The sequence below is a fragment of the Ictalurus punctatus genome, chromosome 21 (genome assembly GCF_001660625.3).
Source record: "Ictalurus punctatus breed USDA103 chromosome 21, Coco_2.0, whole genome shotgun sequence".
In the NCBI taxonomy this organism is placed as follows: domain Eukaryota; kingdom Metazoa; phylum Chordata; class Actinopteri; order Siluriformes; family Ictaluridae; genus Ictalurus; species Ictalurus punctatus.
This window is the reverse complement of record NC_030436.2, coordinates 1,862,736-1,877,800: the sequence shown is the minus strand read 5'-3', so window position 1 is coordinate 1,877,800 and position 15,065 is coordinate 1,862,736. Positions and strand designations below refer to the sequence as shown.

General features: G+C 38.8%; 1 protein-coding gene and 1 long non-coding RNA gene across 4 annotated transcripts in view; both read left to right on the top strand.

Moving 5' to 3' along the window:
* ptpdc1a (protein tyrosine phosphatase domain containing 1a) overlaps positions 1 to 4,396 on the top strand; it is a 31,185-nt gene extending 26,789 nt beyond the window's left edge. For 2 of the 3 annotated variants that reach the window (XM_017451088.3, XM_017451089.3), the window contains exons 9-10: positions 2,186 to 2,296; positions 2,456 to 4,396. In XM_017451088.3, coding sequence (XP_017306577.1) covers positions 2,186 to 2,296; positions 2,456 to 2,566 — 222 coding nt within the window. In that variant the 3' untranslated portion in view covers positions 2,567 to 4,396. The remainder of the gene's footprint in view (positions 1 to 2,185; positions 2,297 to 2,455) is intronic. The other variant, XM_017451087.3, reaches the window with a different exon arrangement.
* A 7,248-nt stretch (positions 4,397 to 11,644) lies between these two features.
* Positions 11,645 to 14,871, top strand: LOC108255260 (uncharacterized). Its single transcript, XR_001810059.3, has 3 exons — positions 11,645 to 11,743; positions 12,738 to 12,827; positions 14,361 to 14,871. It is a non-coding gene; the product is annotated as an uncharacterized LOC108255260 (long non-coding RNA).
* The last annotated feature ends 194 nt before the right edge of the window (positions 14,872 to 15,065 follow it).

The window sequence follows — 15,065 nt, the reverse complement described above, 5'->3', positions numbered from 1 at the left end:
TAACAAACACCATTCAACTATTAACATGATCTCTCCAACCATGCTTCTCTGTGGGTATGGTGTTCTTTGGGTGATAAGCTGCCTTGTTTTTGTGCCAAACCTAACTTGTAGAATTATACCCAAATCTATCTTGATCTCAGCAAACCATTGCCACATGGTTTGGGGTGATTTAGGCAGGCCTGGATGTTTTGAGTTTATCTCAAACATGTGAAGAATATAAGAGATTGTTGTCGCATACAGGTAGTGAACAGTACTTGCCAGATGTTACTGGTTATTACTGGTCTATGGATATTACTGGTGTATGGCTCCTGTAATGTTGCCAATGTCTCCTGGCAGCCTCCCTGATAAGTTTTTGTCTTGTCCTTTTGCCAATTTTGGAGGGACATCCGGTTCATGATAGTCACTGTGGTGCCCCATTTTCTCCACTTCTTGATGATAGCCTTCATGGTGGTCCATTGGTACATCCAAAGTTTTGGAAATTCTTTGTACCTGATTGATACCATCTGATAATGAGAATCTGTAGATACATTGTAAACTCTTTGTGGACCATGGCTTCAGCAGTCAGAAGAAACCAGAAAATCAAGTCAAAAATCAAGGGTTAATCAGAATCACTTCATTGATGACAGATGTACTTTTGAACATGATTTTAAATGTAATTGCTTAATTTTGAGCACAGTCACATGTCCCATTAAAAAGGGTATGTAAACTTGGGCAACCAAGTTATTTTAGTTTTTTTTTCCCCTAAAATGTTTTTTTATATTTTAAATATTTGGTTACATTTAATGTTGCAGAATGTCCACACACATTAGTCTTTGCTATCATTGATATTGTAGCAGCTAAAACAGTCAGTCCCTCACCAACATTTACAGTGGTGCTTGAAAGTATATAATTTTCTATATATCTTGTTAAAGATCACGCAGCTTAGAATAGAACTTTTTTTTATTTAAATGAGAAGCGTTCTGTTTGGAGAAAGGAAAGCACTGCATTCCAGTATAAGAACTTTATGTTGTCTGTGAAACATGGTGGTGGTATTATCATGTTTTGGGCCTGATTTGCTGCAACTGGGCCAGGACGACTCGCCATCACTGATGGAACAATGATTCTGAATTATACCACTGAATTCTAAAGAAAAATGTCAGGACATCTGTCCGTGAACTGAATCTTAAGAGAAAGTGGGTCATGGAGCAAGACGATGACACTAAGCACACAAAGGATCCATCAAAGAATGGTTAAAGAAGAATACATTTAATGTTTAGGAATGGCCAAGTCAAAGCCCTGACTATAATTCAATAGAAATGTTGTGGAAGGACCTCAAGCAAACAGTTCATGAGAGGAAACCCACCAACATCCCAGAGTTTAAACTGTTCTGTACTGAGGAACGGGCTAAAATTCCTCCAAGCTGACGTGCAGGTCTGATCAACAGTTACCAGAAACATTTAATTGCAGTTATTGCTGCACAAGGGGGTCACACCAGATACTGAAAGCAAAGGTTCACATAATTTTGCCACTCACAGATATGCAATACTGGATCATTTTCCTCAATAATTAAATGCCCAAGTATAATATTTTTGTCTCATTTGTTTAATTGGGTTCTAATTTTAGGACTTTTAGAAATGTGATTTATATTTTAGGTCATATTATGCAGAAAATATTGAAAATTCTAAAGGGTTCACAAACTATCAAGCACCACTGTATATTCACACACTCAGTTTTCTCTCTCCCTTGTTGACTTTCCCAGCACAGGTAAACTTAAGGGAGCAACAACAAATTGAAGCTTGTCACCAATTCTAAACTCATTTTTAATTGTTACATTTTTACACTTTTCTAAATCTGTATATATATTTTTTTATTCTACATTAAATTATGCAGAGCTTCTGCCAAACATCTCTGTGAGATAATTGACTTCTTAGGAATGATGAATAACATATTAGAAGTACAATAAAATATAATATGCTTTGTCAGGACCAGTTATGAGCTGGACTTTAGTGCCATGGTATTTACAACATTTAGTTTGTTTGGGACTGCAGCTGGCGTGATATTTTGGTTACTGATCTAGCTTATTTGGATACATGTTTAATTTTTTTGGCTGAAGGTGCTGTGGAATATACGATTTTTCAATTTCCTGATTATATTTTGTTGTTTTGAGGATTCAGTAACACAATCTCGGTTTCTGTCTGTCATGTAGGACCACAAACAAACCCTTCTGTGTATCCTGGACTGCACTGCGCATTTAATGACATTGCCGGACGAAGTCGAAACAGCTGTTCTTCATCGTACAATCAAAGCATTCACTAGGGTGAGTTCGTCTTGCTCGACAAGCATTCATGCTCGAGAAACTGCATGGGAGTAACAACCAACAATGGAATTCTTTAGATATACCCCTCTCCCAACTTGTTTCTTGAACTGAATTTGAGGTTATTGCACTAATTCTGGCTGGGCTTTCCATCTCTTTCAGGTTACCAATGATTCCGAGAATGGACAGCTGATCTATAAAGCTCTTATGGAAATTCTAGTCCCAGTTCTGAGTGATATGAGAAGAAAGGTGATAGAAGTAATACAGAGTTGAGTGTCTGTGCCACTTCCCATAATCACCCTGGTCATTGTGGCTAGATACATACTGCACTAATATTTTTTGAAAGAACTATGTTGTGTTTTTCTATAGTGTTGGTGTCGGCAGGCTTGATGTTCTTAAACGGTGCTTTATTGTCATTGTTATTCTTTAAATTAATGTGATTTAATGTCTCACAATGCACACATCAGATTGGGTGACTTGTGTGTTTTGTTTTTTTTGGTAAATACTGCCATATATATCTGTGTGTGTGTGCCACATGTACACTGTTCTCTCAGTTGTCATTGTTACTCACTATGATGGAGCATTTTGGGATCTTATATTTATTATTTAACTAACCACTATTTATTTAGAAGTTATTATTTAGAAAGGCATGAGTAATGTTATACAAAAGAAGTCTCGCACTATGTCACAATATTGTTTGTTTCTCGTTTTTTAAACGTACCTCCATTTTTTAACATGAAAACCAAATATATTGACTGTGCAACGTATTTTATTAAATATTTGCATATTTTAAAGTATAGTGTATATAGTAAAGCAATTTCGTTAAGACAAAAATAAGAAAACAAAAACCAATTCAAGGTTTGCTCTGTTAGATATGATAACTTGTAGCAAATGTATGTTGTTTATTCATGCAAATCCAGGTATACTATTTGGCCAAATATATGTGCACACCTGAGCATCACACCTATATGAGCTTGTTGGACATCCTATTCCAAAACCGTGGGCATTCATATGGATTTGGCATCTCAGTTGGGTTGCGGTCAGGGCTCTGTGCAGGCCACTGAACTTCCTCCACACCAAACTCTCCAAACCATGTCTTTATGGATCTCACTGCACAGGGGCACAGGCATGCTGAAACAGGAAAGGGCCTTCCCAAAATGTTGGAAGCATACAATTGTCTAAAATGTCTTTGTATGCTGTAGCATTAACATTACCCTTCTCTAGAACTAAGTGGCACTCTGCAACCCTGCTCTGAGATTTGCATAGCCTACTGCTTTGTTGCTAAGCTGAGCACTTACAGTTAGCCTGGGAAGATCTAGTAGGGCAGAAATTTCAGGAACTAATTTGTGTCAAAGGTGGCATCTTATGACATGGCCAAGTGTAAATTCACTGAGGTCTTCAGTACGACCCATTCTACTGACTATGGAGATTGCGTGGCTATACGTGTTTGATTTTATGCACCTGTTGGCAGTGGGTGTGGCTGAAACATCTGAAGTCAATCATTTGGAGGGGTGTCCACATACTTTTGGCCATATAGTGTATTTCAGCACTGCCTTCACAACACAACTAACATCTAACATGGTATTTGAAAATGTTTGTATGTTGATACAGATACTCTGCCTGTGTCTAAGCTTTTGTGGAATGTCCTTTGCCTCATTTTAATGGCATTATTTTCTACTACGCTGCTGTTTTGTAAATGGTCAACGTTGTCTGTTGACAAAAAGCACTGTAGCTAACTAGACTTCAGCCTCATTCTCTTACTGATTGTATATGAAATTTTAAGTGAGCATTAACCTGAACTAGTGGGAAAGTGTAAAAAGCATCTGATTTCAGATGTCTAAACGACAGACTGTTGGGGATTTTAAGGCACTTATTGTTCTTATCTACATGCCAATAACTATTGTAATAAAATGAGCTGGTTGTGTTGATTTCCAGAATATAAAATCCCAGATTAAGTCACTAATGGATTATTAGGAATGGGTTAGGTGTTTAATTTGTTAACAAATACCATGTCCGCATCAAGTGCTATATATTCACAGTAGGAGCAAGGTTATAAATAATAAATTAATAAAAATGTCAAAATGAGTACATGTGTAGATATACTGCACTTAACAGGCACATGAAACTAAATATTCACACAAGTAACACACTTGAATAGATATTTTAAAATGTAAAATTAAGTGTCAGATATTTCACATTGAGCAAGGTTTGCACCCCCCAGGTTTTAAATTCTTCTGTGGCCCTAGACTGAATAAGGAGGTCGGGGGTGTTGCCTGTCTATACCATCATAATTTATGTTGCAAATAGAGTCCTCTGGGGGAAATTTGAAACGTGTGTACCATGCAGTGCATCTCAAGGGTGATCACGCTGTTATTTTATTAGTTATCTATCACCCTTCTAGAGTTAAAGTGTCATGAAACATTAAACTACATTTGCTGGGATTTTAACTGAGGTGTTCGTATCGCACATCATAAAAGACAATCTGTTCATTTTAATTGTAGGAGAAAACTGGTTAATTTTGAGCTTTTTTCCGCTATTTTTGTCTTCCTGGTTTAAAATCCCAGTCACAGGTGGTGACGTGGCAATGTACTATAGTACTTCGATGACGTGTCGGTGTCTCATAATTATTCATGAGCCTCCGTGTTCTTATCCCATGAGAAGATGCGGTCTCTTAATTACTCGTGACAGCACGTGGTGCTTTCCTACAGATGTAGTAGATGAGAGAGGCGTCCAAATGGGTCGCAGGTGTTTGTTTCAGTGGTGTAAGAGTTCGAGCGTGTTTATTCTGGAGAGTGATGAGAATTGGAGAAAGGTGGACTTCGGACTTGCTCGTGATAGCAGTTTGCGTCTACACGATGATGCGGTACTCAGTCCCGAGGACTTTTCCATCCCTTCAAATGAGGTACGTGTCTAGTTTTTAACCATGAGAGTTTTACTTGCCTTTTGAGCTGATTAAACCGATTAAAGCTCCGTGGGCCGTCGCGTGCAAAACTATACACAGAGAGTCCGTGTTGAAGGGAAGAGCCTTCGCCTTTTATTCGTGAAAAGCTCGAGTCTATTAGCTAGCTACAATTCCGACACTCCTCACATCCGTGCTGCCTCCGGTTTTATTTGATGTTTTCCTCCATAGTCACACCAGGTGCTAATGGTTTAATAGATAGGGCAGACGACCTGCACTGCTTTCTATTGTGTCTCCATTTAGCCCTGGGGATTCAGGAGGAGAGAAGTCCCCTGGCTTGTCTGCAAACTTTATCTATCTTTTTTTTTTTTTTTGAGTGTTCAGAAAGCTCGCCCCCTCTTCCTCTCCTGCCTTTCCCTGCCACGCCCACTCCCCCTCCCTTCTTCAGCATCACAGCCATCCACGCCCAGTCAAGCGGCATTTTTCAAAAACATTGAGAGGTAGACGAGCTGAAAGAGGGAGGTTTCATGACCCTTTAACAAAGGTTTTCTTGATGATTTTGGGGAACTGCTTTCTATGACATTATCTGACTATGAATGTGTTAATTACTGGTGAACATCCATATGGATGTAATCTCTAATCCATCGACTGTCAGCTTCACAGGGTTACTAAACTCTTTTGGCCTTATGCAGCATGTATCTGGCCCCACACACAAACATGGCCATACACTGGATCTGGTGATCTCATATGGTTTAGCTATTAATGAACCAAAGATAGTGACATTCTCATTTCTGACCACTATTTTGTCTTCTTTGAAATTTCAGCATGTACTAACACTGTGAGTGATCAGAGAACTGTTACTAAGCACTATCTCACGGCTGATACAGCTGCAACCTTCATGGAGCTCATATCATCTCTACCCCCTCTTTATCTCCCCAACTGTCTCTGGGATAATTAAAGCTGCTCCTTGGAGAAATAGTACCTCCAATGTAAAACTAAAAGGAGACTGCAGAAGAGCAGAAAGGCAATGGAAGCACACAAAGCTTATGGTTCACCAAGCTATGTGTAGCTATACACTGCAGATTTGAAGAACCCTGTGATAGATCCTGCTTCACTGTTGCCAATATCAAAGTTATTAACATTATAGGCCTCAGTGACACGCATAAATTATTGTATGTCAATCCTAAATATAATTACTGTAAAATACTGTTCATTTTTATTATTTGTTATGCTTACATTACATCTGTTCATTTCTTAAAATGCATGCATAATTCTTAATATTGCTGCATAGCAGATTTCTACTAGCTCTATCTCTATAACCAGTGATGGTTGATCTCAAACCGGATATGTTCTGCATGCACACTACACTTACCTAGGTACCCCCTGAAAAAATTAAGACTGAGACTCAAACCCTTCTCATTATAAATTGACCCTAAATGTGGAACTGTGAGCAATCTTGAGCATTCCATTGGACATAAGTCCTAAGTAGTAAGGAACAAGAATGTGCCAAATGATAATATATGTTCATGTACCTTGTAATGTGCTCTATAGATTAGTTTTTGTTTCAAGAAGCTAGGATCATCCTGAGCCTAGATACTGAGGTTTCTGTAAACAGCTGTATAACCAAAATTTGTTGTATGCTATGACACAAAGATGGCTGTCGTAGTTAAACCAAGTAAAACAAAAAACAAACAAACAAAAAAGACTGGTGGTTTTGCAATGTCAAGACATAGAGGCAATCACTCAAAATTTTTGGAAAGTTAAAAATAGTCACAACAACCTGTATTGGACACTTGAGATGGAATCCATCCATCCATCCATCCATCCATCCAGTGCAAATGTCTTGCAAAAAAAATTATATAAAAGAAGACGACTCGGACGGCGTCTGGACCAGTGGAGTTATGCGGGTTGAGGAGGGGCATGTTGGGTGGAAAACTCGATATCGAGTAGACTGAGAGAAATTTAGACTTGGAGGGCTTCTTTATGTCTTCGCCACCCCAGTTCTCATGAAGTGGGGGATTAAATGAATTGTGGGTGTTGGGTCTACTCATGCCAGGAACTCCATTTCCCAACCTGCACTGCAGCCTCCAAACATGGCCGCCATGGACTGCAATTCCCAGAACACTCATACATTGACACCACGCACACCTTCATTTTAATCACGCAGACGTGCATCCAATTCACAGCAAAACCATAGTTTAAAAATACTTCCAGTTCACTAGTAGGCCTATACTCTCCATTCCTTGTGTTTGTGATGATACCGAGCCTGTTTATCACTCTGCCCGTGTTTGTTATTGACCTCTTTTTGCCTAGTGTGTTTTGCCTGGATGTTCATAAACATCTCTACCTGCATTTGCATCTGTCTGCCCATTCCCTCACGTGACAGTGGGATGTTAGGATGACTCAGGTTGAAAACAATAACAAACAAAAATAAACCAGAGTGGATTCTTCACAGGTGAAACTGGGGGCTATAAACAAGAGAAGACATTCAGAACTATTAATTGTTAAACAATCCATCTAACAGAGCACATCTGGGCAACAAGAAACACCTGTCCAACACATGTTCACGTGAAATTTTGCTACATCATATCATATTCATATTTTGATCTCAAACCCAAATGTTTTCAGTGTATAGAAGAAAAAAAAACAAGAATCTGCTTTTCCATTCCAATACTTTCAGAGAGTACTGTATATTAAATTGATACAAGCAGATACGACATAAAGGCTATATCCTGGGTGCACAATGCCAGGGGTTATGGGGGTGTTTCCCTCCCACTGTTTTTGATCCCCTTTTGATCATTACTTTTTAACAGCAGTCGGGATAAGTTTTATTCCTGATACCTCAGACTGAATTAAATGAATGTAGTTCTTGTGAAAGACACTAGATGGTGCAATTTAGTAAGACTAGCTACTGAACCATTGTTGAGACCCAATACTACACCATGACATGAATCTACAACTGCTCCAAACAGGAAAAAAAATCAGGTGGCTACTATGTCATGATAACATGGCAGTAGCAGAATAACATACTTATAATAGCAACCACTGTTATTCATTAATTGTATCTGATTACCATTTTCTATTTCTCCATCAGCACCAATGATTAATCTTTAATAACCATTTAATAATTAATAATTATCTAATAATTAATCACTGCAATTCTTTCCAAAATCTATTCCATGTTCATTACAAATATGAAGTTAAATATTCCCAATTTGTGGGCGTTGTATGCTGTTGCGAAACTTGGAGGTACTGTTCTAATTATATGTTATAATCCGTTCCTACTGAAAAATTAAGCTAATCAGTTTGTCTGTTTGGGCAGTATTGATTACGGTAGCTTTTAATTCATAGCACTTACTCAGCAAGACTCTCCTGAAAAGCAGTTGGCAATGTCAAAGATTTGACACTTTTGTCTTTTGTTGCACGTTAGCAGCGGTCCCTAACAGTTCAACAACACAGATACTCTGAGTATATTCTGAGAAAACAAAGTTGGTTTGCCTTGTGATATCACATTTAAAAAATATCGTCTTACAATAGTTTGTCTTGACATGAGTGCACCAGCTTAGCCAAATCAAATCTCTACACCACAAAACACTCTAATTGTTATAAAAACGCAGTGTGTTAATATAGTAACACATTAAATAAATCCCTAAAACATCATACAAAGGTAGATGCTTATATTTTAGAAGCTACAGTTGCAAAATGTACAGACTTTCTGCTGCAATGAACAAATCAAACAAAAGCAATTGAAATAGTTCGATACAACGAATTCTTCAAGTAGTTTCCCCAAATTCAACTGAAAATGCAACTTATAATGATTTCTCCAGTTTCAAAATTATTCAACCCCCTGAATAGAATCCCTCACAACAGCACAGATATGTAAAACAGGTGTTTTCTCAAGCACACCTGATGCAACTAATCAAGGGCTTCATTAGTAGCACCAGGTGTACTTGAGATTGAACACATGAAATACCTGAACTGGCTAGGGGCAGAAAATAATACCCGGACGGGGCAGAAAAAGGAAGCCATCGACGGCTGCAAGCAGATTTGTGAGAAGGCAGGTTGTGAAAAACCCTTGAGTGACTGCAAAAGACCTGCAGCGAGACTTGATGTAACAGACACTGAGGTTTCAGTGAGCACAGTAAGGCACACACTAAACGCAAAAGGTTTCACACCTATATACCCTATATATATATATACCTATATACCTATAAGCTTTGTTGCCATTTGATGATTTTTTAAATTAAGTAAATTCTGCTTTTCAAACTGTGAGAGGTTTCAGTTTAATATGTTGCAGGCTCATTTATTCAGTCTGTCTACCTTGAGGCTATAATAATATTTGGCTTGTTTTTGAAGCTGCAGTTGCTTATTTGTCTCACGAGACTTGGCAACACTTAGGTATTCGAATGTGTTGTAAATTAGCTCCAATTCCTGAAGATGGAGGTGGCAGCGGATATGGTTTTCTGTGAGTTGGTCTCTCTCAGGGCACATGGTGGATTAGTGGTTAGCATGTTCGCTTCACAACTCCAGGGTTTGGGGTTCGATTCCTGCCAATTCTCCATGTGCTGTGGGGGTTTCCTCCAAGTACTCCGGTTTCCTCCCCCAGCATATCCAAATTGTCTGTAGTGTATGAATGTGATTGTGCCCTGCGATGGATTGGCACCCTGTCCAGGGTGTACCTCGCCTTGTGCCCGATGCTCTCTGGGATAGGCTCCAGGTTCCCCGTGACCCAGTAGAATAAGCGGTATAGAAAATGGATGGATGGATGGATGGATGTTCTCTCTCATAACTAGCAGAAAACAAGTACAATTTACCACACTGACCATAGTAAAACAACCTAACTGTAGGATATGTAGCTGAATCAATTGAACAAGTGTGCTAATGTTAGCTAGCTTTTTTCTGCTCAGCAGAAAAAAAGTCATCTCTGCATCAGTCTTTAAAACCCTTCAATTCTCTGAGTTTTCGCCACCTCTCAAAAGCCATGCCGATATTTATTCTTGTTTTAGCAGGGGCTCTGTTGCTTTCCCTTTTTGACTTCTTGGTTTTGACAACAACTGATTCCCCAGATATCAGTGCGTTTAGAACTATTCACATTAAAGCAGTCATCTAGATGACAAGTTTAAATTCTATGCAACTGTTGTATAAACAAGCTACAAACACTCCACCAGCCTAGGCCCTACACATGTGATGTAGTGCAGGCTCTTCTTCTTTCTGTTTACAGACATGACATAAGCACACAAAGATAAATGACGTCAACTGACATTTCCCACGAAATCCGACCTGACAGCTCAATTTATAAATCATTATTATAAGCTTATCATTGCGAATCGGGGTAAGGTAAGGAAAGATTTTTATGTACTTGCTCAATAATTGATTTTTGTTCATTTTTAACCAAAGAAAAGTTTTGTACTGCAGCTTTAACTAATGCATTTTTAAAAGTGCAGGCGCACGGTGGCTTAGTGGTTAGTGGTTAGTGGTTCTGATCTATCGTCTCATATTCATCTTTTGACCTCAAACATCAGTGTATATCAAACTTCAGTATATAGCAAAAACAAAAGAATTGGCCTTTCTTTCAGAAGGGACTGAATGTAAATATGCAATTTGAGTCACAACCTAAACTTGTTTAGTCATTTGGGGACACTGTCATATGGTGCTATACCGCTTCCGATATTTACGTTTTTATTGCACCACACAGACACATCACTTTAATTTGGAGATTGTGAACAAGTGATGCGCCGAATAACCACAGGACCATCGTGTGCACATGTACCTGTGGTTAACAAAAAGAAGAAATCAGCCTTTACTTTCAGTGAAGAGAAATTGCAATGCTGCACCATCTTATCCAAATGTGTGCATCCAACTTTGTGGCAACAGTTTGAGGAAGCCCAACACATGGGTGTGATCGTCAGGTGTCCACAAACTTTTGGTCATGTAGTGGAGCTACTAGTCTGTCCACTTGAATTCAATGGGTTTAACCCAAACCTCAAAACAAGTACCTCTATAAATAATAACTTGGGGTTAATGTATTCTGTTAATGAAAAATTTGAAAGGAAAAAAAGCCTTATGGGTCCAACAAATAACCAGAATATTACTCTACATCTTTGAATAATATGCCTTATATTTCTATAGTTGGATTATGTTCATAATCCCTTCATAAATTGACAACCCCAGCTCTAGTGGATACTGGATACTTGAAAAACTTGGATTTTTGGCGCCTCTGGTGTCAATTAAAACAAACAAACAAAAAATCATATCAGAATGACCGGATATTCCTCTTAAATAAAGGCTTGTCTTGTGTGAATTCCTTTCCTGAATTATTTTTCAATTAGCAAAATTATACGATTTATCACATCCGAGATTACAGTACGCTTATTTTTTCGAATATCTCATCCCCCAAGTAAGAAAAAGGTTTAAGAGTAATGGAAACGCCACACTTCCGGGTCACACTTCCGGCGGTAGTCCTATCAGATCGCTTCCATTCGCTAGCCCATGCTACAGCAGCCACTAGCCTGCTCCGTTGCGGACAGCTGCCGAGCACGGCTGCACTGAAGGTATGTCCGGTAGGTTTGAGAGAGATTTCGACGCGGAATAAACGACAAAAACAAGAATTAAATTGATTTAATGGAGCGTATTAACTACATATTCAGAGCTGTAATAGAGCTAAATGGGGATCTCGACAGCTAGCTATCGCGCTCATTTCATTCTGTGGTACTCGCTAGCCAGGTTGCTAATGAGAATGAGTTTTGCGGGATGCTGTTAGCTAGCGAGGCTGGCTCGACTACACGATGTCTGCTGTATTAAATCGGTTAGCTAAACATAAATGAGCACAAAACAAAGTATTTTAATTACCCGTCGTATTTTAAACACCAAGCAAGATGGACAGGGTTGTTTTAATTTCTATAGCTGGGTATATTGGAAACCGCCATTTTTTTTCTGAGCAGGCGAGGGAATTTTGAGTAAGAGTTGGGAGAGTTTAGCCCGCCAGAGTGGCCTCCTTTTTTTCTTTTCTTTTTTTTTGTGCCTAAGCTTTCTACAACGCATGACTGCATTTTCGTTCTCATTTCACTTGTGGAATTCTAATTATTTATTTTTCAGTAATAACGTGAAGTCAAAACTGAAAATACAACATGCTGTGGATGTGCTCATGGTAACGCTGAAGGGGTCCATGCTTTGTGGGAGCAGCCAAGAAAGTGGGAATGAATCGTGTAGCAGGATCATCAGCTAACATGCTTCCCATTTCACCACCATCCCTTAGAGCTTCTAGGAAATAGTACTTGCAGATTATTTCGGTATCTGCCCTTGGCGTGCATTCGTCTATTTAGAGCTAAACGTCAGTGTGAATGAAATCCCATGAGTTCTAGTGAAGAAACGTGTGGAATTTGAAAGGCATTTTAAACCTGGGAAATGCTAGAAAATTCAGGAAGGGTTTCGGAAACCACCTGGACGTTCTGTTGTCCGAGACACGGTCTACCTAATGACTAATACACTTCGTTTTCTACACTAACGCATCTTCACATGACGTTTTTATATCTTCCCTTTGTATAGCATGCTATTGATGGGTCACGGCAAGAAGCTGATGGTGAACACCGAGAAGATTGAAGTGTTTCAGAGGTTTAAAATGTCCGGAAAGGAGCAGTAAGCATGTGGTTTTTTTTGTTTTTTTTTTTTTTTTGTCCAGCGTAATATTTTGAGATCGTTCACGGTCTTGATTCAGTCGGAAAAAGAAAATCAGATTGTTTCATAAATGTAGTTACTTCATCCAAGGCGATATGTGTAATGTGAAAGGAAACGTGACGGATGAAGGGGTTTTTATACAGATTAGCCGGTCTTTTATCAGTGTCTCTTTTTTATTATTATTTATTTTTAAACAAAGCATCAGTTTTCTAAAAGAAGAAAAGGGCAGTGAACTAATCCTCTGACGCACACTGAGACATTGGATGCATCAGCAGGTCTCTTTTTGGCAGTCCTTATTCGGAAAGACTTTGGATCAGTGGCCTTTCGTTGGCCTTTTAAAGATGAATACCCTGCAAGAACGGAGGAGATTCAGAAACAGCCGAAAGTCGAACACGTCTTACCTTGGCAACTGACTCTGCTCAGTGCCAAGTGATGTCATTTAATAGGGTACTTAATCTAGTGCCTTAGTAATTATGGAGAGATTTTTTTTTTTAACAGAAAGACCTCGGGTTTCATCCTTGGTGCTGAATATCTTCCTTGGATATTTGCTTGCATTTCCTCATGTATAAGTCGCTCTGGATAAAAGCGTCTGCTAAATGAAGAAATGCATAATAATTGTGTTGTATATTGCTCATATAGCCGAAGTCCTTGTTATGTTTAATTGAATCTGGCATGTATTCACCAAGCCTAACTGTGTTGTAATACACATTTCCCTCTTTTCAATTGTTAGTGGGTGTCTTTTTTTTTTTTGGTAATCGATTTCCAGTTTATTTATTTTAATAAAACCTTGATACCTCTTAGTCCAGGGGTTCTCAAACCTGTCCTGGAGGATCTCCAGCACTGCACATTTTGTATGTCTCCCTTATCTTACACGCCCAATTCAGGTCTTGCAGTCTGTATTAATGAGCTGATGAGTCGAATCAGGTGTGTTAGATGAGGAAGACAGCAAGATGTGCAGTGCTGGGGGCCCATGACTGACTATTAACTCTAACACAAATTAAAAAAAATAAAATAAATATATATAAGGATAAATGCAGAATTTAACATGGACATGCCTATTAAATCCTGATGTATACAAATGAATGTTCTGGCAAGGAAAATTCTGACTAATTGGAGTAAATGGGCCGCTTGGTGTTAGCAGACGGGTCAGTCCCGCAATGACAAAATGGCTTCTTTTTTGGCCGAGAGGAAGTCTGCGATCTTTGCCAGCTTCTCCATTTTGCTGCATCACTCAGGGTATTGGATTAGATATGCAAGCATTCTCCAATACTGTGGATGAAACATTGGCATGTCTACCTAGTTTTACCTTTATTAGTTGGCTCGTTTTATGTTTTCTCCACAAGGGAGATAAATATTTCCTGTCGCTCTTGAGATTTAATTGGCTTCTTCAGCCTGCATAGCTAGTGTATGGTTTATAGTGGTATCTATTAAGTTGCACAACTCTTCACTGCTTATCTCTAACACCCCCCCCCCCCCCCCCCCAATCTTCTCCAGGCACAGTCTTTCGGATATAAACTTATGGAAAAGATGGCAAGGTGAAGGATACAGGATGAGTGTCGACGCTTCTCCAGATGGTGTTTGCACTGTGGGATGAGGTAGTAGGTTGTGTAGTTTTAGGGTCACACCCACACTGGGAGATAACTATACAGCCTACTGTCTTTCTCAGGGTGGCGAGGGAGCACCTGCACATCTCATCGTGTGTTGGGAATGCAGTATCATAAGATATAGGGGTGAATAAAACCCAATTAGTTGATGGACGTCGACGTTCATGCCTGTTAAAAGATTATGCTTTCACAGTGTGAGGTAGTAGATTGTATAGTTGTGGGATAGTGATTTTATCCTGTCTGGAAGATAACTATACAACCTATTGCCTTCCCTGAGGGGCGGAGATTCACAGTCAGTTTACCTCTTTAAAATGAACTGTTTGTTAACGAATAAATATATTATTTTATTTGTGTATGTAAGTGCTTGTGTGTTTCTGAATTAATAAATGCCATTCATTGTGTCTCATGGCATATTATCTGTTTTGTAAGGTTTTTTTTTTTTTTTTTTTTTTTTTTTTTTTTTTTTTTTTTTTTTTTTTTTAAATTATGCTATAATGACTGATAATCTGCACACGCAGTAATATGAATATGAATCCATCCGAAAAGTAAATCCGTGAAAACCCATTAGACTACAATAGAGGATGCAATTTTCCTG